Genomic DNA, 23,505 nt, shown 5'->3' with positions numbered 1-23,505 from the left:
GAGCACCATATCATGCTAAATTGCAAATAAAACAACGAGTCAAGAACTTAATTGTTGGCAGTTGACATCAAGCACGAGCTCATCCAATGGGGGGCAACTTAAGTGCGGGAACATAAGTACATAAAAATCCCTATGCTTATTCTTTTGCAGGTTCACAACAATTTTTTTTCTTGGAAAGCAAGCTTTCTGAAGCAATTTCAGTCAAAATCTAAGTTTCTGTTAAAGAAATTTAAGGGGAAAATGGTGCAGAATGTGTTGACACAGCAGAAGATGCTTCATCTCTTGTATGAGAAGTGAAGACAGGTTCGATGAAAATCTTTTTTCTTAACGCATTCCTTCCATCCTTGATGAAGGACATGCTGTGATTTCCTGAATTTATGCTGTTTGATCCCAGCTGTTGCATACCCATAGAAAGCCTTCTGTTCAGCGACACAGAACTGTCTAGAGCTCCATTCAAGCTTCTACTTGGAAGACGCCTACTGCTGGTGCCGGGTCTTGACACATAAGTATTATCTCGCTCAACTACTTGCCTTTGAATCCTCTTTTTTTCCCACGGCTGAAAACCAAACATAAGAAGTGAGGTAAGAATAAGGTTAAGGTTATTAGAGAGAATAGCAAGTCACATGGCAAGAGTCTTTTCACAAAAAACTTAATGTGAACTACAGTTTAATGTTTGCTTCAAACTGATATTTGAAGTTGTCATTGTACTGTCAAATACTCACCTGCTGTCTTTTTGCATCCTCCTCCTTTTCCTGCCTTAGTATGTTATATTCTTCCAATATGGCCATTAGAGGTACCTATGTAGATATCATTTCCGCTTGCTGTTATCAATTTTACAAACCACAGTACTGTACTATTAAAGGTGAATTAGGAAAACGTACATAATGTGACATGGTAAGACTTCTGAAACCATTCGATGTCAACATAAATAAAGCTAGAATGCATAACATGATTTGCCTCTTGGAATTCTTGTAAGTTCTTATCATCTTTTTGCATGGTGCTGAGGTGTAAATGTGTTACCGTATTTCTTGAAAAATCATGTATGGATCGTTTATGGCATTACTTCTCAATGTATACTGTGCCAAAATATTTATTGCATAGTGGTTGAGCGAAGAGGTGTTGGTTGTGAATCTGTTTTTCCCATGTGCATCAATATGCTAAAAGTAATGTTCAAGCATTGATGTCAAATGACATGATTATCTGGTGACAGCAAACTGTTCACAGAAAGCACATACAAGTTTTCTTCACTTTCATATTTGATATCAATCAGTTACCTATGACATTAACTAGGTCTAGGTCAATCACTTCAAGGATGGGAATCTTTGTACAATACTTATCTGGCCTCTCTTAATATGCTGGACGTTTTCTGAATTTTTAAAATCCCACTTATTCCCTTTTAAGGATTTGTTAGACCGTTTTTTGAATTCTTGTAGGCTTTTTTTTTACACATACTTTCTACTATATCAATTATACTGAATTCCAAGTGTTGTAGAGCGTAGGATGTCTTACCTGATCATACAAGAAAACTTTATTTCTTTCTTCTTCCCAACTCCTAGTCATTTTTATTAGCAAATCTACCAAAGCTGGAAATAGCAACCATTGTTTGTAAGCACATGTATGTTTGTGGTTTGCTGCCCCAGTTGGTCCAAATTATTTGTTTTATCATATATAAATTTACCTGGCATTCTGCTGACCATTATACGGGCACGTTCAGCACGTCTTAAGTTTTTGTGAGCTCCTCTACTGACTGAGTATCGATTTTCATCCTGATAGTACACTTGGATTGTGATTTGTGAAACATACAATACAATAGATAGTCACCCTTCAAAGTTTAAACCTATTTATAATGATTGATTCAAACGAAAATTCTTACCATGCTATATTCTTCTAGCCAGCGCTCCTCATCACGTGCTAACATCCACTTCTCCACTTTCTCCATGATAGCCTTCCTGCTAGAAGCCTCTTCTTTTGCTCTTGATATCTGTTCATCCATGCTCAGGAGGAGATCGGAATGGTCAATCTCCCCTGTTGTACATGTAAGTCAGTTTCTAGGCTTTTTTTTTTTTTTTTTTTTTCTTCTTAAAGCTAGTATACGTACATACTTTGAAATGGAATATACACACATTAGTTAGATACTTATATTCACCTGAGTTTATGAGGTTAATTATATTGTTCATCTCTTCCCTTGAAGGGATCTCTACATGTGATTTCTTGCATATCAATTCAAGTTCCTCCTGCTTCTTCTGGAATAGCTCCTTCATCTTGCTTGCTTTTAGTTGATCCAGTCTCTTTACTTCAGCCTCAGTCTTGTAAAAAGTTGTGGATTTTTTTAAATATCTGAGTTTATGATATTTTGTGGATCATTAAGTTAGATACCTACCTGCTGGACTATTTCTAGAGTAAGACTTCCAGGATCTGTGACTTCTGCAGATGAGAGTGACAACAAATTGATTACATGGGAGAAAGATTGCCGTTCACTGTATGGTGTGTCCATAAGATTCCATAGATTAGACAGTGCTTTGCCTAAATGGTGAAGCTGCAAAATATGTGAAGAATATGACTAATTCGTAAAATGGAAAGCATAAAAGGTGGGAAAATTCAATACTTGAAGTTTCCTGGAGCATTTATTTTGAAATCCTCCCAAACAGCTTAGTAATCCCATAATATATAAAAGGTTTAATTAATCTTTGGTCTTGTACTTGAACCAACTTTTCATTTTAATCTCTATACCTAAAAAAAACTCTATATTCTAGTCTCTATATAAATAACTTTTTAATGTTTTAGTTTTTATTAGTTTTCTGCAGTGAAAAATTGTCAAAAATAGAGGTATAAAGATAAACAAAAGAATGTTCGTATAGGAACTAAAATGTAAGGGCATTCCTTAGATTGGATTAATTTAATGAATCTGACAATTGAATCGAACCAATTAAATTAGTTTGATTTTTTTTGTGAGTCTAACCCAAACTAACCTAATTAAATTTGATGTTGGTTAGTTTGGGTATTGGATTTGCATATTTAAAATATGATCTAATTTGAACTAAACCAATTAATTTATATATTATTATTTTTTATTTGGTTAATAATTGATATGTATTTATTATTTTGAAGATGTTTTTGTGTTACAATATGTAGATATTTTTATTCCGTTTTTTCAAATACTTAAAAAAATCAAGAACTATATTTTAATATATTGAGTGTCATTTTTACACATCAGTGCATTTGAAATCTTTAAGTAGATTAAGAAAAAAAATGAAGAACTATATTACAAATGTATCAATTTAGTTAATTTTTGACAATATATTAATTTAGTTAATGTTAGAAAATTTATTTACTTTGTAAAAAAATTATTTTCTTAATTTAATTTTTTTAAAAAAATTTATTAGATATTCGATGACAACCAATCCAATTAACATTGGATTGATTTGATTCAAGTTAAACAAAAAAAAATTATGAAATCAAAATCAATACAAACCAATTAAATTAAATTATTTCGAATTGGATTTTCGTCCAAATCTAAATCAATTTAATGCATGAACATCCCTACTAAAATGTTGATTTTTTAGGTACAGAGATTAAAATGAAAAGTTGACACAAGTTTAAAGACAAAAAGATTAATTGAACATATAAAAAAGTTATATATATATATATATATATATATATATATATATATATTATCTTAGATGTCTTATTTTATTTTATATTTTATTAAAAAAATTATGCCACTTTTTAAATATTTATTAGAGCTAACAGACGTTTTTAAGTTCCTTTAATATCTGGGATATCAGAAAATACAGAAAGTGTGTTTTGACAAGGTTTTCAAATTTAACAAATTTTATATAGACCAAAAGGACAACAGAAGTAGTTTACCTTGTCCAGCCGATTTTGCTTTTCTTCGAAAAGGGACTCTACTGTGATATTGAGTTTATCTAGGATGGTGTCACTTATATTTTTTGTTATTCCACACAAATCATTTAAGCTTGGATGAACTTCCATAATGATTGCAGAAGAATCCTTTCCCAAGATCGTGGACAAGCTGTGTATTATGTCAATGTATTTCTCCACTTGCTGGAGTCTTTCATTCTTCAAATGAAATCACAAGAAATATTATGAAGATGTTACAAGTTTGAAGAGTAAGCCCCCCTTAATGATGGGGTAAAAAACATAAACTGCTACTAGGTACCTTCTCATTGTAAAGTCTTTGCAACTCATTCTGATACTCCTCAAGTCTTTTTAGTGAAAGATCATTTTCATTTACCACAATGGTTGAGGCTTCATTGTCTGAGTTTCCTGCAATTTCTGCAGAAATTTTTTGAATTTGACCTTGCACAGCTCGGAATTGGTTTAACCTCTCTTCTTTCCTCAAGCGCATTTCCCGGAGTGCTGGAGTGATTGAATCTAGCTGCTCTTTTAGTGTGCCTGCCCTTTTCTCCGGCTGTTCAGTTATTACTGTCATCAGTATAGAGTCTACACTGATTCATGTTGTCTTGTTGAAGCATAAAGCCATAAACTATATCATTGAAGTCACATTTAAGAAGATTCTCTTGGAAAAATGTATTTGCTTGCTAAAGCTTGGCTCAGCAACTAATCTATCTTCTAATACCTTTCTCGTAATCATCTCATAATAGAAGATTGTGTCGACTTTGTACAAGGAGAAATAGTTGAAAGCACAAATGTTATTTGATTAATATTTTATAATTTGCACCAATAACTAGTATAGGTTTACTAAAGATATATGAAATAGATTCTTATCATTGTTCTTAGTTCTGATTAAACTACTAACTGGGGATGGCTAAATGGAATAGTTACCCGTCCAGGTAGAGATCGTTCACCAAGGGACAAAAGAAGGTGGGTAAATTCAGCCTCAGCCTCTGCCAATTCCTGATGCAGACGAGCTCTAGATATATTTGCTCTGTCAACTTTTCTTCTGTAAACCTCAAGACATTCTTGCTCCAAATCTAGCAGAACCTTCTCCTTTTCAAACTTATCTTCTCCAACTTCATCCCATATTATCTAAATTCATATGAGATATAAAAAAAAAGTTGAAATGTAACAGTAGTTATCTAAAGGCATATGTAATGTATGAAATAAATAACCCTCTTGCCTGCAGTTCCTGTAACAGGAATCCACATGAAGTCTCTAGCAATGTGGAACTTCTCATTCCAATTGGTGTCTGGAATGAACCCATTTGATTTGATGGAACCCTTCAGTATAGATCCAACTTAGGAGAGAACTTCTGAATAAAAAAACTGAATGAAGAAGCAAAATTCAAGAATGATGAGAAAGAAGTTTTGGTGTCAGTGGGGATAGTATTTACATTTGGTATTAGTTTTTGCTTAAAAGACAAGGATGGCAGAGGTGGGTAATGTAAGCTTTGGGTTCAAGAATCAACCAGTCATTTTATCCTTAGGACTTTATCTTTTTCCCCCCTCTTTTATTTTTTAAATTGTATTACACATGTCTCTGTCTTTAGAACCTAAAATTGATGGACTTCCTCATTTAGTGGTGTCAGATGTGATATGTGTTTTGCACCAGGCTTCGTCAAGTATAGCACTTTTTATTTTATAGGACTTGATTCCTACGTTATCTTCCACAAATATATGATGCTGATCTTGATTGGGATAGATAAGTATGAAATAATTATTTTTTGCTTTTTTGTAATAAATGTTAAAGTTGATTATTTTTATTGCAAGTTTCCAGAAATGAGATCAAATTTAGTAGGCCATCATTATCACGTGTATTGTGAGTTTTTTTTTTTTTTTTTTTTTTTTTAAAGCAGTTTATTTAGGTGCAGAGACAGCAGCAGCAAAATTAATTTCGGAGTTCTTAAAAACTTTGAATAAAACGTTCTACCTTATTCCAGCAACAGAGTAAAGCTGAGCCGTGTCTTGTCAGGGACGAAAGGCATCATAAAGATGAAAATATGAAATGAGAATATTGCATTCATGAATTTGGGAAATTACTATAAACCCCTTGGGTTGCTTTGAATCGAATTAAAAAAATGTTGAGATCCGACAGCATATCATAAAACAAAAGATGTAGGTTATAATTATAAAGGGTAAAATATACATATATTTATTTTGAAATTTTGATGAATTTTCATTCCAAGAAGCACTGAACCTAACTCATGTAATTAATTTTATTTAAAATATTTTTATGCTAATCTGCCTGGACCAAAGAATATAAATGAAGTCCGGGCTCGAGGATTAGAAATTTCTCGTCTTGCTTCGATGGGGTTTTCTTCTAATAGTCTTGTACAACTTGTGGCCTCTAGTATTAAATGGACCTTGCCTTCGGATTCTACGAGCTTAATTGTGATGGAACAGAACAACTATCTTGCTATGAAAGTATTGTTCGTGATCATTATGGAGCTTTTATTTTTGCTTTTTTCATGTATATTGGGATCCTGTTCAGGAGTCTAAGCTAAACTATGGATTATTTATCATGATTTAAAGCTCATCAGAGATAAAGAAGTTACAAGAAATGTTATTGTTGGGTCAGATTTTGCTTTAATAGTTACCTTACTAAATAAAGAATATAATCGAGAATATTCTTATTATACACTTATAAATAAGATGGTTAGTATGACAAATCAAGATTATACTGTAGAATGTTATCATATATTCAAATAAATTAATCAGATGATTGATAGATTTGTTAAGCGTGATTTTTAATATTTTGAGAACATTTATACTTACGATTACCCTTTCGGCTGGATTTATTTTCCTTTATTTTTAGATAGTTCTGTTTTTATTTTTCGTGGCTTCAAAGTGAAGATGGGTTTTTCACTTTTTATGCCTCTATTGCTCTTTATTTCCTCTATATATGGAAGGAGATTTGCACTTGGATGATGCAGTTGGAGGTTGAGAGAGAAAAAAAAAAAAATCAACCTTTTTACTCCTTATTTTCACATTGGCTTTTACACGCAAAAATGCAATTTTCATCTTTGCATTTAAGGTCCCGAATGAAACCTGCAGCATTTCATGGTTGCACACTTGCATGGTTAGTAAATTCAATTCAAACCACCGAATGATTGGCCAGACCCCACACAATTCTGTCTTTACTTAAAAATAAGGTTTAAGGAAGAGTTTCCTTTTTAACACATTGATGAACTAATAAAGAAACAAATGAGTACAACTCATGATGTCATTTATGCAATCTAATAGAAGAAAGAAACAATTCCAGATAAATTTTTGCATGTGACGGAAGTACGTATACATCTATACATGCGTAATAATATAAATCTGGACAATTCTTTCCATGTACTCAGCGTTGAAAAAAAAATTGTCGTAGAACTTCTCTGGGAAATTTTTATTCTGTTAAACGATTAACTAAATATTTAAGGCACGTTTGTTTCACAAAAGATATTAAATTTTTTAGGAATTATGTTTTCCGAAATAATATAACTAGGAATCCTGAAACAGTTCAAAATAAACTTGGTTAGATTTAAACATTTTTAAGAATATTTTAAAAATTTTAAAATAATTAAATTAAAAAAAGCAAAGTTAGAATGGAAGTTAAAGTACTTAAAACCAAAAGGCATCAATATCTATTAATTCGGCTTTTAATTTTCATTTAAAATAGGGTTATTAATTGTCGGATTGTTGGGATATATAAGGTACTTTCCTAAAATACAAAAATTGCTAGAAATACGATCTTCCACACTTTTTTTTATAATATAAATCATATTTTTATGGATTAAAATTATTAGAAACGTCATAATTAATTAATCTATCATACTTTTATAATTTTTAATAAATTTTAATATATCTGAGAGTAAAATTAAGAGTGATGTATTATAGTATTAGTAGAGAAATTATTAGATAGTTCATGATCGTTAAATAATAATACTTGATTATATGTTATGTAAAAATTAATAAGAGATTATAAATTTTTTTTAATCTTTGGACATAATTTCAAAATTGACTATCAATAACTAATTGCATATATTTTAGGAAATTATAACTTAAGATTATCTAATAATTCTCCATATTAAAAATTGTGTTCGAACCACTAGTGGTAGATGTTAAAATAGTATATATATATATATATATATATATATATATATATATATATATATATATATATATATATATAATCTTAAATTTAAATGGTTGTTATTATAATTTTGATAAATAAAAAAAAAATAGTTTCTCGATTGAGTATGCGCACTTGATAACGTATAAGAAGTTCACTAACTGGTAGCTAAGCTGAATTTTACGCAACACTTTGGTCGCACTTCCTCAAGCATGGGAACACACCAATCAATAATCATTAACCCCTCATTCCCTTTCTCACTGCTCATGGTGGCAACCCCGTTTGCAGCATACCACATGCATTGTCTTCCCACTTCAATGAATCAATACCATGCTTCATTTTATTTTATCTTGTTTGCAGGGCAAAATCAATAACAACGCCATATTTAGTAAACTAGTTTTCTTCTTTAATCAAATCAAGAGAAATAGCACAAACATTTTTTAACACGCATATTTTAATTAGTTAACATTTATTAGAAAATATAAAATTTGGTAATTTTCAATTCCTATTTAATGATTATTTTTTTTATGTTGTAATTTTTAATAAATTCTAACAAGTGAGAATGAGCGTATTAGGAAAAATATGTTAAATAATATGTTGCTATTACTCTTCATTAAATCAAATATTTAACTAGGGTTAAATGTTAGTGAGATGAGTACAGAAAATTAATACATCAAGGTAGTATATATCTACAAATTATGTGATGATTATTAAGATTATATTTGATTACACATTTGAAACTTGTAATCTTAGTTAGTTGATCTCGAATGTAGTATTTATAAGTTTAACAAAAAAAATTTCATTTTATTGAGTATAAATTACAAATAAATTTCAGTTGAATAAAAAAGATACTAATTTTAAAAAAATTAACTTAAAAAGTTAAGTTGAATTCAATTCCCTTTTAATTCAATCACACACTAGACATCGTAAAAGCACGTGTGTCTTTTAAGGTTTGGAATATGGATAAACAACACCTCCAAAAACATACCCTTGATCCAATACATGGCAGGTGTCATCAACTTTAAAAACAAGAGTTGGGTCCTAAAACATAAGAAAAGGAACTAGTATTATTTTACGAAAATAAGTATATTCACATATTTTAGCAATTGTTCCCTCGTAATTGGAACGTTCCGATGGCTTGATCTGGGCCTACCTTATTTTATGGCCTAAGAAAATAACACACATATATCTCATCATCCATTTATAACAGAGAATTTGATTAACAATTTTACAGTATAATTCTACATCGATACCTAATATAAATTTTCATATACATAAATTTATTAGATTTTCAATTTTAAAATAGTTACTTTAAAATTCATATATAAGATGATTTATATATTACAATTTAGACTATATTTGATTTTCAGTTTAGAGGCTTCCAATAATCTCTTATTTGACTTTCTATTAGGCCCGATTGTGAATTGAATAATGTTGCCTTAAAACCCAATTTGAAATGAAAGCAAAGGGAGGATTACTTCTGCAGACTCATGTTGCAAAATGAAGATCATCTAAACTTAAGTTTGCAAACTTTAATCCAAACATGCACTTAAAAATCTTTAGTCAAAAACTTTCAAGTGAGAATCTCGTGGATACAAAGTCTACCCGGCAAGTTGGAAATTTGTTTAGCACTAATCACGGAGTCGAGTTCATTTTAATTAAGAGCTATCATGTAAGGAATGTTGATGACAAATTACAGATACGCTATGTTAGTTAATAATGGACAAAGATTAAAGCAACGGATTCAATAAGCAGGTGTGCAAGAATGTACACAAACTATGCTTGTGACAAGGTTTTGGTCAGATAGCTTGCTATGCTTTTGTCAAAAAAGAAGACTGAAAGAAGGCATGTCTTCAATCCGTAGAACATCACCCATCAACAACTCTTTCTCTAGCTGAAGTCGCGTGCGTTTCAAGACATCCTGTAATAAAAAAAAAATTATTTAATCACGCGTAATACTGAAGTAAAACTCTAATTTTGACTGGAAAATAAAATTATAGATATCTAAGTTCTATCCTTTAATAAAGTACTCAAAAATTTACATATGCATCCATTGTTTGGCCCATGTATCAACGTATCATACTGACAAACGGCATTTTATGTATAAACCATGCTTAAAAAGCACATAAAATATTCTTACATTAAATTCCATATATGTAGCATTCCTCTCCCGCCACTGTTTGTCCATAACCACGAATGCCACGCAATAAAGCAAGTCGAATGCCCACTCATTTTCTGCAAATGTATGAGAATAATAGAATAAGGGCTAGATAACACTTTGGAATACTTAGGTAAATGTTATAAAAGATAAGGAAATGATACTTCTACAACATTAATTTTTTTTTTTTGTTTATCTCTCTCTATCACATCAGTTATTATAGTTATTAATAATGAATAGAGATAAACATAAAAAAAATGATGTAAGTGTATAATTACTCCAAAAGATAATATCTCAAAACATTCTCGTGTACAAATTAGGAACGGAGATATATCAAGAATGAAGGCATAGGCTTAAAATAAGGATTAATACAAGCAAACCTTCCCAAGGCAAAATATAACAAAAAGGTCAAAATCAATTGCTGAATCTAACCTGAAAGCATCTGTAAAAAAACTGCTCTTACAAAAGTCATGGGTTTGGCTGCAAATGAATAAACAACTCAGCATTAGAAAATTTGTTGCAATTCAGATGACAAATTCCATCCCCTTTAAGAACAGAGTATAATTTATTTTATGATAAACAAAAGACATAATTACTTGCAAGAGGGATTAACACAAGAGATGTTAAGGTTAACGGTACAAAGCAATCACATCCAGAACATAATTCACACATCAAGATTAGAGTATTATTTAATTTGAATTTCGTAGGAAACTTAGGCCACAAGACTCGTGTTTAACCAAATGGGAGAATGTGTGACTAAAATAAATCAACAACTATCTTTTGGTGCAAAATGCTTTTCATGACATACTAGCATCAAGGTCCAGCATTTGCATGATCATAAATGTGATATTAACCCCAGCAGCAGCAAAGGGATACTCCCAAATAGCTCCTTTTCCTCCTTGTTTCTTCAATATGCGCTGAAAAGAAATCTGCAACAAGTTGAGGAACATCAATACAAGTCAATAAATTATTTGTAGGCAGAATTCGGAGCAAAAACACTTATTTCTGTCATCAATAAAATGTTACACTGGTGTTTAGAAAAATCAATGACCTTGTTAGTCTTTTGCTTAAAGTCAAGAACTCAAGATGTGGATCCGGATATTTTCATTTTGGGAGTCTAAGAGTCTAAATGGATACAAACTTATAAGTGCTTTTGAGACATTTTCTATTAGAAAAAAAAAAAAAAAAAAAAAAAAAAAAACTCTTTGTTTTCAATAGAAAAGCTCTCAAAAGTTATTCTAAAATTATATCCAAACAGACTACAAGATAGAACTCGTACCACCAAAAGATAGTAGCTAGTTCAGAATCTTACTGAGAATGTCTTTGCAAAGAATAGTAAGTTCTCCAAAGAAATGAAACCAGCTCCTCTGTTCATGAAATGAAACCAAAAAAAATATGTAAAGAGCGAAAACAACACAGAAACATAAGAAAAGAGTGATAAGGTAAAATATAACCTGAAATCAGTAGATGGATCTCTACCCTGCCATCCCATTTCTTTCCATTGGTCAGAAATCAAGCTTTGGAGCTCCTGACCAGGGAACGAAGCAGACCACAGAGCTCTCAATGCATCCTGTCCTTGAAAGAATTTATGGATGAGTAACTTACAAAAGAAGGCTAAAATGATGCGAATAAATAATTTTTTTTCAATATTGCTAAATTTGGCTTGTACCATCAATTTTGCAGGTATAAATTTAACTGAGAATAGTATTGCGGTGAATCCCTCAGCAAATGATGGTTGCCCCAATGCAAAGGAAAATAATAACACTAAGATATATGTTGGAACCAAAAGTTGCCGAATTTATACCTGGTGATCAAGCCTAGAAGCATCAAAGAAAACTTTCATTCGGCGCTTTAGTCTTCTCAGTCTTTCCTCCTACAAAATTTTACAAAGTTGCTGCTCAATGAATTCACTTTTCTATTTCTTTTTATTGTTTTCCTCACCGCTCTCTATCCTCAATGAATTCATGACAAGAAAATATATGAGGAAAAGTAAAGAAAAAAAAAAAAACCTATTAAACCATTTGTGATGGAAAACACCATAAAGTTGGGAAACAAATTTTGAATGCGTTTTCAACAATTGTTTTCGCAATTATTCCTAGAAAACAAAACAAGATTTTGAATAATATGAAACTCGATCACGTTTTTCAATTACCTTCAAAAACTATTACAAGTTTGTTTGTTACCAAAAGTTTCTTGTTATTTTAGAAAAACATTTTCACAAATGCTGCAAGTTGTCATTGAGATAGTTACACATTTGTAAATTGCAGCCTTTGAGAAGAGTGGAAAGGGTGGATATACAAGCAGTTCAACTTCTTGAACTGGCAGAGAGACACAACGTGTAACTCAAGAAGAGGATTTTCTATTTTAAACGATCGTTAAATAAGCACAATGAAAACACCCTAAACCATGAAGCTAGCATTCAAGCTTATGAAGAGTATAACAAAGCAGTAAAACGGGTTCAAGTCAAATTTGATAAAGTCCTGGCTAGGAGAGTAATCTTATAGAAGAAATGCAACTCAAAAACCAAAACTGAACACTTCAATAAATTAAAAGGCTTAAAAATTATACAACACTAATATAAGTAGAAAACTACAACTAGACAATGAAGTAAAACAACAATGTGTAGTTTGTAAATCACCAACCTGTAAAGGGGTTAAGCTATAGCAGATTCGTTGATAGTTTCCCTTTCGCTTGAAGCAAACACAAGTGAATCCTTTACCAATCCACGCGGAGGAGCCACATGTTGCATGATCTGTATACAACCAATCAGGAGATTTCCCCATTCAAGCCTTTTTTTTTTCTTTTAACCTTTTTCAAACAAAGCCACCACTTGGTTGAGGAAAGCAATTAGAAAGACCTTATTTTTTTAACAAGTTGAGGAAGTGCATGACCAAATTAATGCACTAAGCAATAACCACACACACACAGAGATTGTTTGCAGAAATGTTGTGTTTGGGGTGGAACCGAACCGTATCACTTTGGAGGGGACATAATCAAAGGGAGTTGCTAATGGTGAAGAAGGAGAAGGAAGTGTTGTAATATGAATAGTGTACATTGTCGTCTTTTGCCCCGACAAAGAGAAAAGCAAAATGACTTAAACAAACCATGAGCTGTGATGTTCGGCCTATGGGACCTATACAACCACGTGGGCAGATTAAGATTCATTTCAACACATTATCCTCTCCATGTGACCAATAAAATAACTCCTCTTTTTTCCTTTTGTCTTTGGCCTTTCGAGTTTTTTTTTTTTTTTTTTCTTTTCAAATCGTGACCAGTTATTAGTTCAGTTGCTTTTGGTTTGGTAACTTCTCATCCCCACCATTCCCTTGATCTTGTTTGTTCCACCACACTCCACTCACTGTAACAACTAACAACTTCATCAGTAACACAATCCTATAGTTTGGTTTGTCTAGTTTCACACATGCTCTCGTCCTAGGTGGACCCTCACACTCTTCCTCCATTCTCGATGTGACAAAAGAAACAAACTGTCCACTTCATAACACCGAATTCGCATTGAAATTGTTCACCACATCTATTGGTTTTATTTTTCTTCTTCGATTCGGTAACATTTGATTCTCCAATTTTCGGAAAAAATGTTATTATTTTATCTCAGAACTCAATGTTATTTTCAGTACATGGCTCTTAAATTACTTTTTTGGTATAACCATAGGAGTAATCACTCCATAGTCCATACTTATATGTCAATGATCAATACCCGTCCTTAATTAAGAAACAAAAACCTCAAATTACTTGTGTTAATGTGTTAACGACTTTTAATGTTAGCTCGTAAATTATATTGATAATAATTTGGGAAAGTGAAAATAGATAAACGAAAAAACATAAACAGATCCAGAGCCTTTGTAGTTTCAGTAGGAAAATTATAAATAAAACAATCGGGAAAAAATACACTCATGGAACGAAACGGGGCGTTGAAACAGGACAATGCTACGAGGAAAGACAAAATCATATATTATTACAAAACTTAAGACACACTTCCTCAACTTCTCTCATAGGAATTCGAATTTTATCTAAATAATAATAATTTTTTATTACACATTTTATCGAAATAAAATTTCAATTACGAAAAGACGACAAACATCGTACTCCAATTCGGATAACAAAGAACGTAATTAACGAAATGCATCAAGGACTTGTAGAATATATTAATTATTACGTGAAAAATGAAAAAATAAAAAAATAAAAAAATAAAAGTGTGTGTTGTTTGAGAATGGGGAAGGAGGAAGATTGGGTACCTGAAGCGTGAGCAAGGGAGGAAGAAGGAGAGGCAGCGCAGATGGCTATGGAGGTGACATTGATTTTGATTCTAACGAGACGCATCTCATCACAAACCGCTGAATCCTAATCCTTTGGTTTTTGTTTGTGGGATCAACGAAATCCAATTAGATGGTAGTACTTGGTCTAGTACTTATTCTAAGAAGTAACAACAAAACTAGTGTTCTCCTAACATTATTATTATTTTTTAACTATTATTATGATTATTTTTATTCATATATTTATTTTAATGTAATAAATAAAATTTAAATAATTAATTTATTCTATTATTACATTTAAAAATATCAAAAATTAATAATGTGATAATTGTTGGAATTATTTTTAATGCCAATAATACTTATATTTAATACGTTAATTTTATCTATTATTTTTTTAAAAAAAATATTATGTAAAAGTACGTATATACAGCAAGTGGGCTTTACTATTGGTAGATGACTCCGAATATTAGTACAGATTTGGACTTCTAATAGGTTCGGCCCAATAACTAAATCACTGTTGGTAACTAATGATAATTAAGTTGGGCCGGATCCAGATTCAGGCTCGACCCATTTTTATGCAAACCTCGCAGTGTAAACTGGTTACCCATTATATATAAACGAATCAGCGCTTCTTTGTGCCCTAGTTAGCTTCCTCCTTCAGCCGTTCCTCTGCTTCAACCGCGTGGAAGCAAAAGAAGAAGAAGAAGAAGCAGCCATGGTAAGTAACAAACTCAAATCAACGCTTCTTACTTTCCTCTGAGCTTCAATTTTAGATCTCATTGTTCCTTTTTCTCTTTTGTCTCAGGTGAAGTACTCCAGAGAACCCGACAATCCCACCAAGTGTAGGTTCCGTTGTGCTCTCATAATTTGAAACAATCTTAATATATTCGATTTCTATGTTTTATGCTGTTGTTATTTATGTATGTATGCTTCGTCGTTTTTATTTACTCAAACGGGAGTGTTTCTTTTTGAAGTGTTGAGTTTAGGTTAATTTAAACTGATTCACGATTTTTCGATGTTGTTGCAGCCTGCAAGGCTAGAGGCGCCGACCTCAGAGTGCATTTCAAGGTACTTAGATTTGTTTCTCTTTTATGGTTCCTTGCTGTGGTATTGGAGATTGTTACATGAGTTATCCTAAACTCTAATTTTTCGAATTGAATGTGATTTTCATGTGCATTTGTATGATCTCTTGTGGTGGTATTGTAGGCTATTGCATGAGTTATCCCAAACCCTAATTTTTAGAATTGAATGTGGATTTCGTATGCATTTGTGTTATGATTGGGAAACCTGAAGAAAAAAGCAGGGGTTTGTTTATCATGTGGACTGACCTCTCGTAACCTTCAGGGATATAATATCCATTGTTATTGGGTGAACCTCTGTTCTTTTTATTCTGACTGAAGGTTCAGTAAATGATGGAACATGCTTGTATTAAACATTAAACAATTAGTTAGTAATCATGGTTAACTTGTGCTATATCACGCTCTTATTGTCAATCAGAGTTGTTTTGATTTAGTGAATGTAATTAGTAATAAAACTGTTATGCCTAATTGTTTAAAGAAAAACTAGCTTCTGTGAGTATCTCCCTTGTAAATCTTCTGGTGTATAGCATATGATTGTTTGGTTAATGTATTTTTTGTTTTGTTGATTAAGATTTTGTAGATATGGTTATTGGTTGGTAATGTTGTTTGAATTAATTTATTCACGTGTTTGATCTGTTTCATTTATTTTACAGAACACTAGGGAGACTGCTTTTGCCATCAGGAAGTTGCCCCTGGTTAAAGCTAAAAGATACCTCGAGGATGTTTTGGCCCACAAACAGGCCATTCCTTTCCGACGCTTCTGTGGTGGTGTGGGAAGGACAGCCCAGGCCAAGAACAGACACTCTAATGGACAAGGACGCTGGCCTGTCAAATCAGCTAAATTCATCCTAGATTTGCTGAAAAATGCCGAGAGTAATGCTGAAGTATGTCATGTATATGTATTTGATTTGATTTTTCCATGTTATAGTTTTTGCTCAACATCTAAAGTCTTGTGCTTTTTATTTCTTTGGCACAGGTGAAAGGTTTGGATGTGGATGCTCTTTACATTTCTCATATCCAGGTTAACCAAGCACAGAAGCAAAGACGCCGTACCTACAGAGCTCATGGGAGAATCAACCGTATGTAGCTGATAATTTTGATGATGTTGTTTTAACGGATAATGTATTTCTATTGCATGATTATGTTGACGATGATTTTTTTTTGGCAGCTTACATGTCATCTCCCTGCCACATTGAGCTGATATTATCTGAGAAGGAAGAGCCTGTCAAGAAAGAGGTAATGATTGATCCTCTCATTAAACATTATTTTCATATTCTCTTTTCTTTTGAATCAAAATTCTTATTTATTGTTGTTCTTGTAGCCCGAGACGCAGTTGGCAACAAGCAAGAAGAGGGCGGCTGCTGCTTGAAGTGGTGCTTCATCTTAACTTGCTCTGGAAGCTAGTGATTCAATGACCTACATTCCTAGATTATGTCAGTTTTGGTGATCATTGTCCTTTATATTTGTTAAGAGACGTTTTTGAAACTTGAACAGCACTTTTTGTTTCGTATACTATGTTTTAAGTTACTTGAGTTACTTGGAAAATTTTATTATGGTAATCGGATGATTGATTTTAGTTTCAATTACTCTGTTGATACCTGCTGCTTGGTATTTGTGTAGTCTCGATATTCTGATTTTGAGGGGAAAAAATAGAAGGCCATAACTTATATTGAGAAGGGACAAGTTTACTTGTCTTTTATGATTTAAGAACAATTTTTGTTCTGGTGTCTTTAAAATAACGAGACTTGTAAAATTGGTAGTTGTTTAGTTTCCTTGTTTTTTTTTATAAAGTTTATACGTGTGCTTTTAAAAGTGTTCCGAAAACATTACGATTTAAGTTAACTCACTAGTAAAACAAGGTATTTTGTAGTTGTTTTGTATTTTAAATATTTGATTTCCCCCGGTAGATCTTCCCTTAAGAAAATGGTTATACGCATTTTTATCATTCGTTAACTTGGAATAGCAGATATTGTCTCCCTTTAAACGAGTTTTATAACTAAATAATGTTAAACATACGTCGACGGTAAAAATTGTATTAAAGTCTGTTAATAGCTATTTTTATTTTTACACAAAAAACAGTATTGTGAAATTTTTCTCCGCAAGTGTGGTTTTATAGCATAGTGTGCGTTAATTGCAAAGTGAACAAAATTTTGGATATGAATAAATTAGTTTATTTTATAAGAAAATTGTGAATAACAAAATAGTTTTATTAAAATTGTAGTCAATAAATAGTTAGGGAAGAAGGTTATTGAATAATTTATTCAATTATTAAAATTTAATTAATTAGTGTTTTGGTCAAATTTTTATTATTGTGTAAATTATCTTATTAATTTTTAACATTTCAAGAGACTTGGGGATAAATATAATATTTGGGTACGGCTGAATCCGAACGAATGAATTCAATAGGTATGGTGAGAGTATGGATAAAAATAATATAAATATATATATATATATATATATATATATAATATATATAGGGCCAAATGACTCCTAAATATGATTCTTTAGGGTATTGTGGGAGTAATCTCGCTAAAGTGTGAAAAATATAATATAAATATTGACAATATAAAATTAAGGCTAAAACTCTATTTTGGTCTTTTATAATCTTTTTTTGTTTTAATGTAGTCTCATTTTTATTTTTGGTCTCAATTTGGTCCTAAATTAATTAATTGGTTTCAATTTAGTCCCAAATTAATTAATTGGTTTCAATGTGGGACTTTCGTCCAAATTATTTAAACGTAGTTAACTTTTGGGTACGTGGATGCCACGTAGATGCATACATGGATGCCACGTGGATGACATTTTTTTTTAAAACACCTGGACCCAGAACGACCCGTTCTGAAACCAACAGGTCGTTCTGGTTGCACTCTTCGTGTGTTAATTTTGCAACTGAAACAGGTCGTTCCAGATGCGAAAATTAACACACCACCAGTGCAGCAGAACGAGTCGTTCTGAATTCAGAACGGCCCGTTCCAAAACTGAGAATAGGATATTCTTTGCTTAATTGTGTTTTTGATCGCTCAAGTATTATAATTATGCAATTTTGATCCCAAAGATTTTAATCGAGTAATTTCAGTCCTTAAAAAATTTTAGTTGTGTAATTTTAGTCTCACAATTTTTAATCGAACAATTTTAATCTCTCAAATATCATAATTGTGCAATTTTAGTCTTTCTCATTAAAAATTTAATAATTTTAAAATTTTAATATATATATATATATAATGTTTTAAAACTATATAATTGTTTGTTTATTTAAATTACCGTATATTATAATTTTTTTAATGTATCAAATGATATATATTTATTATTAATTTTTAATGGGAGAAACTAAAATCGTACTATTATGATATTCGAGAGACTAAAATTGTTCAATTAAAAATTGAACGACCAAAATCGCGAATTGCAATTCTTTAAGGACTAAAATTACCCAATTAAAATCTTGTGGATCAAAACTGCACAATTGTAATACTTTAGGGATAAAAAATGCAATTAAACCAATATTTTTTATTAATTTTATTAAAAAGTATAATAATTTTGAAAAATATTTTTTTATAGTAAAAATTTTAAAATTACTTATTTTTATAAAATACAATTGTCTTATAAATAGGTAATAATTTTTTCTTTTTCTCTTTCTGTTTGAAGAAATATTTAAGTATCACTTTATAATTTTTTACAACTTATTTAAAATTAGAGGAATAAAATGATAAAAATTAATAAGATAAACATAATAAAATAAAATATATAAAAAATATTAATATATTTATTTTATTAGATATAACAACATAATTAAAATATAATTAATAATATATATTTTATAAAATTATTAATATTTTATATATAAAAAAATGAAACCGGAACGGCCCGTTCTAAAACCGGAATGGTACGTTCTGGTTGCACTTTTGATGTGTTAATTTTGCACCTGGAACGGGCCGTTCCGGATGCAAAATTAACACACCAAAAGTGCAACCAGAACGGCCCGTTCCGGTTTCAGAACAGGCTGTTCTGGGTCCAGGTGTTTTAAAAAAAATGTCATCCACGTGGCATCCACGTATACATCTACGTGGCATCCACGTGCCCAAAAGTTAACTCCGTTTAAATAATTTGGACAGAAAGTCTCACATTGAAATCAATTAATTAATTTGGGACTAAATTGAAACCAATTAATTAGTTTGGGACCAAATTGAAACCAAAAATAAAAGTGGGACTACATTGAAACAAAAAAAAATTATAAGGGACCAAAATAGGTATTTAACCTAAATAAAAGTAGTTTAATTTATTTATTTTTTAGTTCTTTACCTGTGAAATCTTCATGTTGTTTTTTAATTTTTTATGGACATAATTTAAAATTCTGACGATTAAAAATTAAATTACACTCGTGTAATGTATAAATATATTTTTTTTACATCAGGTATATTTTTTTATTTTGATAAATATTATTCTTTTTTCAATTGAAATTATAATATTTTAAAAATTGATATACATTATTATTTTTTAGATTTGAGGTGGAGGATTGGTGAAAATTCAGAAATTAATATGTGGAAGGAATCTTAATCAAAAGGTATGACATTTAGATATATTGATTTACCTCCACATTCAAGTTTGTCACAACTTGTTAAAGAATTGTTGATTCAAGATTTTAATAAATGAGACTTATGCTTTGTTTACTTGTTAGTACTTTCTTCTGTGGTAGATTTAATTCAACAAATGTCTACAGTTCTCATGCATTTAAATGATAAACTGATTTGAAATTTGTCACTAATTGAGATATATATAATGAAATATGATTATAAGACCTATATGAATCAGATTACTAATCATGAAGAGATGAAGGTTAATAGTGATTGAAATACAATTTGAAAGCTTTAAGTGCCTCCTAAAGTGAAGATATTTATTTTGAAGGATTGTATAGATGTTTTATTGACACGTAACAAATTGTAAAATAGAGGTACATCTTGTCCTATTTGCATATTTTGTTTTGATGATGTAAAACATTGTTGGCATAGTTTGATAATGTTTACAAAACTTTAAAGTCTAATAGAGATGTGGATTATGGTCACAAATTGATTATGTTATGTTGAACTGGGAATCATTTAAAGTTTTTTTTTTTTTAATTAAATGAATTATAACTAAAGGATCAATTTCAACTTTTGGTTGTGACTATGTAGAGTATTTAGCGAAGAAGTAATAAAATGGTGTGGAATATAGAGCATAAACAAGTGGATATAATGCTGAATAAAACAAATTTTGCTCTTGTAGATTGATTAAATGCTAATAAAATTTTGAATGTTGAAGAGCATCAAGTAGCTATTGCACAAGTTATGGACCCTCTTTAAATATGTAGATTCCTCTCCATTAAGCAAATTGAAGTGTAATTGTAATGCAGCTTTATTTTATTTTATTTTTATTGAAGAATGCATCACATGAATTGGAACTTGTTTAAGAAATGAAAGAGGTGATTTTTTGCAAGCAATAACCGTCTTTATCAAAGTCATATATCAGTAGAAGAGGGAGAAACAAATGTTATATTGCATACTCTTAATTGACTCCAAAGTCACAAATTTCATAATGTGATTACTGAATTAGATTGTAAAATAATAGTGGATCAAATTCATAATAATGAAAAAAATATTTATGAGTGTGACATCATTTTTAATCTAATTAGAGAGTATTTATAAGGTTTTCTCATTCTATTATTATTCAATATAGTAGAAAAGAAAGTAATTTAGTAGCTCATTTATAAATTTTATTTTGTTTAATGCAAAGAATATTCATAATAAAATTTCTATTTGTATTAGGTATATTATTTTAATGGAAAGAATATGATTATGTTGATATTAAAAAAAATCACAAAAATCTATTTTTGGGCCTATCCTTTTAGTTTAGGAATTCAATAAAAAATAATTTAGAAACATTAAAATTTTAAAATAACTCATGGATTCACTTAATAATTTAACCTACAATAATTGTTTTTCATTTAAGGTTTTTTAAAGGCTAAAAACTTATTTTGGTCCCTTATAATAATTGTTTGTTTCAATTTAGTCTCACTTTTATTTTTTGTCTCAATTTGGTCCCTAATAAATTAATTGGTCTCAATTTGGTCCCTAGTAAATTAATTGGTTTCAATTTGGGACTTCCGTCCAAATTATTTAAACGGAGTTAACTGTGTGGTCACGTGGATGCCACGTAGATGCATAGGTGGATGCCACGTGGATGCCAATTTTTTGAAAATACCTGGAACCAGAACGGCCCGTTTTGAAACCAGAACGGGTCGTTCTGGTTACACTTTTGGTGTGTTAATTTTGCATCCGGAACGACCCGTTCTAGGTGCAAAATTTACACACTAAAAATGCAACTAGAACGGGACATTCTGGTTCCAGACTGCTAAGCATAAACGATCAATGATTATAGTTCACGATTGTGAATCATGGAAGGAAAAAGACCCAAGGTACAAAACATTTCAAACACTGAATTTGGTAATATTGTCAATGGAAATTGATAACTTCAATTGCTAAACAGTTAGACTATACAGTATATTATTAAGGACAATGCAATGTATCACTAAAGACAATGGTAGCAGATTTTATTTCATTTCAAACTGGAGTGAACCACTTACTACCAAATTGACACTATACAGTAAAAGATGAAATGACATAGTATTTTTTCTTGAAGTCATTAATGATGTACCTCAACAACAACTTGTTTTTGAAGAGGTAGAACCTGAAGTAAAGGAAGAGGATACACAGGACTAACATTTCACCACAACCATATGCAGGGACAGATCTAAGTTAATCATAGTGGGGGCACTTACCCCCACTAAAAATTTTTTCATTCTTTTTTTTATATATAAAATATTAATAATTTTATAAAATATATATTATTAATTATATTTTAATTATGTTGTTATATCTAATATAATAAATATATTAATATTTTTTTATATATTTTATTTTATTGTTTAATTATTTTTTATTTTGTGGTAAAATTATCTTCATTTTTAATGAAGAAAAAATTTACTTACTTCAAGAGTAAGTCTTGATAGATTTATTCTATTTAATAATTAATGTTCTATATCAAATTTTTAAGAATTTAATTGTTAAATTAAAAAGTTTTTCATGTATAGATCAAATTTATTAAAATTTTTAAAAAATTAAAAATCATATGATATTTCGTTAAATTAATTCAAATTAACATATAAAATATTTTTGTTTTAAATGAATGTAAAAATTTAGAGGACACTAAAAGAAAATAAATTAATAATTTTATTATATTTATCCTATTAATTTTTATCATTTTATTCCTCTAATTTTAAATAAGTTGTAAAAAATTATAAAGTGACACTTGAATATTTCTTCAGACAGAAAGAGAAAAAGAAAAAGTTATTACTCTATTTATAAGACAATTGTATTTTATAAAAATAAATAATTTTAAAATTTTTACCATAAAAAAATATTTTTCAAAATTATTATATTTTTTTAATAAAATTAATAAAGAATATTTTATTCCCAGACTTGGAATGGGCCGTTCTGAATCCTGAACGGTCCGTTCTGCAACCAGAACGGCCCGTTCTGGTTTTAGATGGGACCGTTCTGGTGTACTGGTGGTGCGTTCATTTTGCATCTAGAACGACCCATTTCAGATGCAAAATTAACACACCAAGAGTGCATCCAGAAACGGCCCGTTCTGGTTTCAGAACGGGCCGTTCTGGTTCCAGGTGTTTTCACAAAATTTGGCGTCCACGTGGGATCCACGTATGCATCTACGTGGCATCCACGTGGCCAACAGTTAACTCCGTTTAAATAATTTGGACGGAAGTCCCAAATTAAAACCAATTAACTTATGAGGGACCAAATTGAGACCAAAAATAAAAATAGGACTAAAGTAAAACAAACAATTATTATAAGGGATCAAAATAAATTTTTAACCATTATTTTTCTAATCTAAGAACCTGTTTGAAATATTACAA

General features: G+C 30.6%; 3 protein-coding genes and 1 non-coding gene across 5 annotated transcripts; 2 read left to right on the top strand and 2 right to left on the bottom strand.

Moving 5' to 3' along the window:
* Nucleotides 1-10: 10 nt before the first annotated feature.
* MAP65-8 (microtubule-associated protein 65-8) lies at nucleotides 11-5,523 on the bottom strand. The gene is made up of 11 exons (XM_020356113.3): nucleotides 5,102-5,523; nucleotides 4,807-5,010; nucleotides 4,181-4,432; nucleotides 3,868-4,080; nucleotides 2,381-2,536; nucleotides 2,147-2,306; nucleotides 1,874-2,025; nucleotides 1,679-1,766; nucleotides 1,510-1,583; nucleotides 723-797; nucleotides 11-556 (listed from the first exon to the last, which is right to left on the bottom strand). The coding sequence occupies exons 1-11, from the start codon at nucleotides 5,183-5,185 to the stop codon at nucleotides 230-232; spliced, it is 1,785 nt and encodes a 594-aa protein (XP_020211702.1). The 5' UTR covers nucleotides 5,186-5,523; the 3' UTR covers nucleotides 11-229.
* A 4,131-nt stretch (nucleotides 5,524-9,654) lies between these two features.
* On the bottom strand, nucleotides 9,655-14,605 carry LOC109796444 (ELMO/CED-12 family protein). 2 transcript variants are annotated; one of them, XM_020356121.3, is made up of 9 exons: nucleotides 14,446-14,605; nucleotides 12,835-12,944; nucleotides 11,997-12,065; nucleotides 11,647-11,762; nucleotides 11,505-11,559; nucleotides 11,001-11,121; nucleotides 10,625-10,672; nucleotides 10,175-10,269; nucleotides 9,655-9,955 (listed from the first exon to the last, which is right to left on the bottom strand). In XM_020356121.3, exons 1-9 carry the CDS (start codon nucleotides 14,528-14,530, stop codon nucleotides 9,857-9,859), a joined length of 798 nt encoding a protein of 265 aa, XP_020211710.1. In that variant the 5' UTR covers nucleotides 14,531-14,605; the 3' UTR covers nucleotides 9,655-9,856. The 2 variants fall into 2 exon arrangements, with proteins under 2 accessions (XP_020211710.1, XP_082927580.1); XM_083071454.1 differs by having other exon boundaries at nucleotides 12,835-13,000; nucleotides 14,446-14,593.
* A 449-nt stretch (nucleotides 14,606-15,054) lies between these two features.
* LOC109797003 (large ribosomal subunit protein uL22y) lies at nucleotides 15,055-17,125 on the top strand. The gene is made up of 7 exons (XM_020356887.3): nucleotides 15,055-15,181; nucleotides 15,269-15,305; nucleotides 15,491-15,531; nucleotides 16,196-16,426; nucleotides 16,519-16,621; nucleotides 16,711-16,778; nucleotides 16,864-17,125. The coding sequence occupies exons 1-7, from the start codon at nucleotides 15,179-15,181 to the stop codon at nucleotides 16,909-16,911; spliced, it is 531 nt and encodes a 176-aa protein (XP_020212476.1). The 5' UTR covers nucleotides 15,055-15,178; the 3' UTR covers nucleotides 16,912-17,125.
* LOC114916225 (small nucleolar RNA snoR74) lies at nucleotides 15,757-15,886 on the top strand. Its single transcript, XR_003804611.1, has one exon. It is a non-coding gene; the product is annotated as a small nucleolar RNA snoR74 (small nucleolar RNA).
* Nucleotides 17,126-23,505: the final 6,380 nt, after the last annotated feature.

The sequence above is a fragment of the Cajanus cajan genome, chromosome 3 (assembly GCF_000230855.2).
Source record: "Cajanus cajan strain Asha chromosome 3, NIPB_CcT2T_4, whole genome shotgun sequence".
In the NCBI taxonomy this organism is placed as follows: Eukaryota; Viridiplantae; Streptophyta; class Magnoliopsida; order Fabales; family Fabaceae; genus Cajanus; species Cajanus cajan.
Note: the sequence above shows the minus strand (reverse complement) of the source record. Positions and strands in the feature narration are given on the sequence as shown.

Coding starts and splice junctions, on each gene's coding strand:
- LOC109797003 (XM_020356887.3), top strand. Junction 16,622..16,710: donor AGCTCATGGGAGAATCAACC/GTATGTAGCTGA, acceptor TTTTTTTGGCAG/CTTACATGTCATCTCCCTGC. Junction 16,779..16,863: donor AAGAGCCTGTCAAGAAAGAG/GTAATGATTGAT, acceptor TTGTTCTTGTAG/CCCGAGACGCAGTTGGCAAC.
- MAP65-8 (XM_020356113.3), bottom strand. CDS start 5,185: ATGGGTTCATTCCAGACACCAATTGGAATGAGAAGTTCCACATTGCTA. Junction 4,081..4,180: donor AAAGACTTTACAATGAGAAG/GTACCTAGTAGC, acceptor TTTCATTTGAAG/AATGAAAGACTCCAGCAAGT. Junction 1,767..1,873: donor GGCTAGAAGAATATAGCATG/GTAAGAATTTTC, acceptor GTGTACTATCAG/GATGAAAATCGATACTCAGT.
- LOC109796444 (XM_020356121.3), bottom strand. CDS start 14,530: ATGCGTCTCGTTAGAATCAAAATCAATGTCACCTCCATAGCCATCTGC. Junction 12,066..12,834: donor ATAGCTTAACCCCTTTACAG/GTTGGTGATTTA, acceptor AAAATTTTGTAG/GAGGAAAGACTGAGAAGACT. Junction 11,122..11,504: donor TCTTTGCAAAGACATTCTCA/GTAAGATTCTGA, acceptor AACTTGTTGCAG/ATTTCTTTTCAGCGCATATT.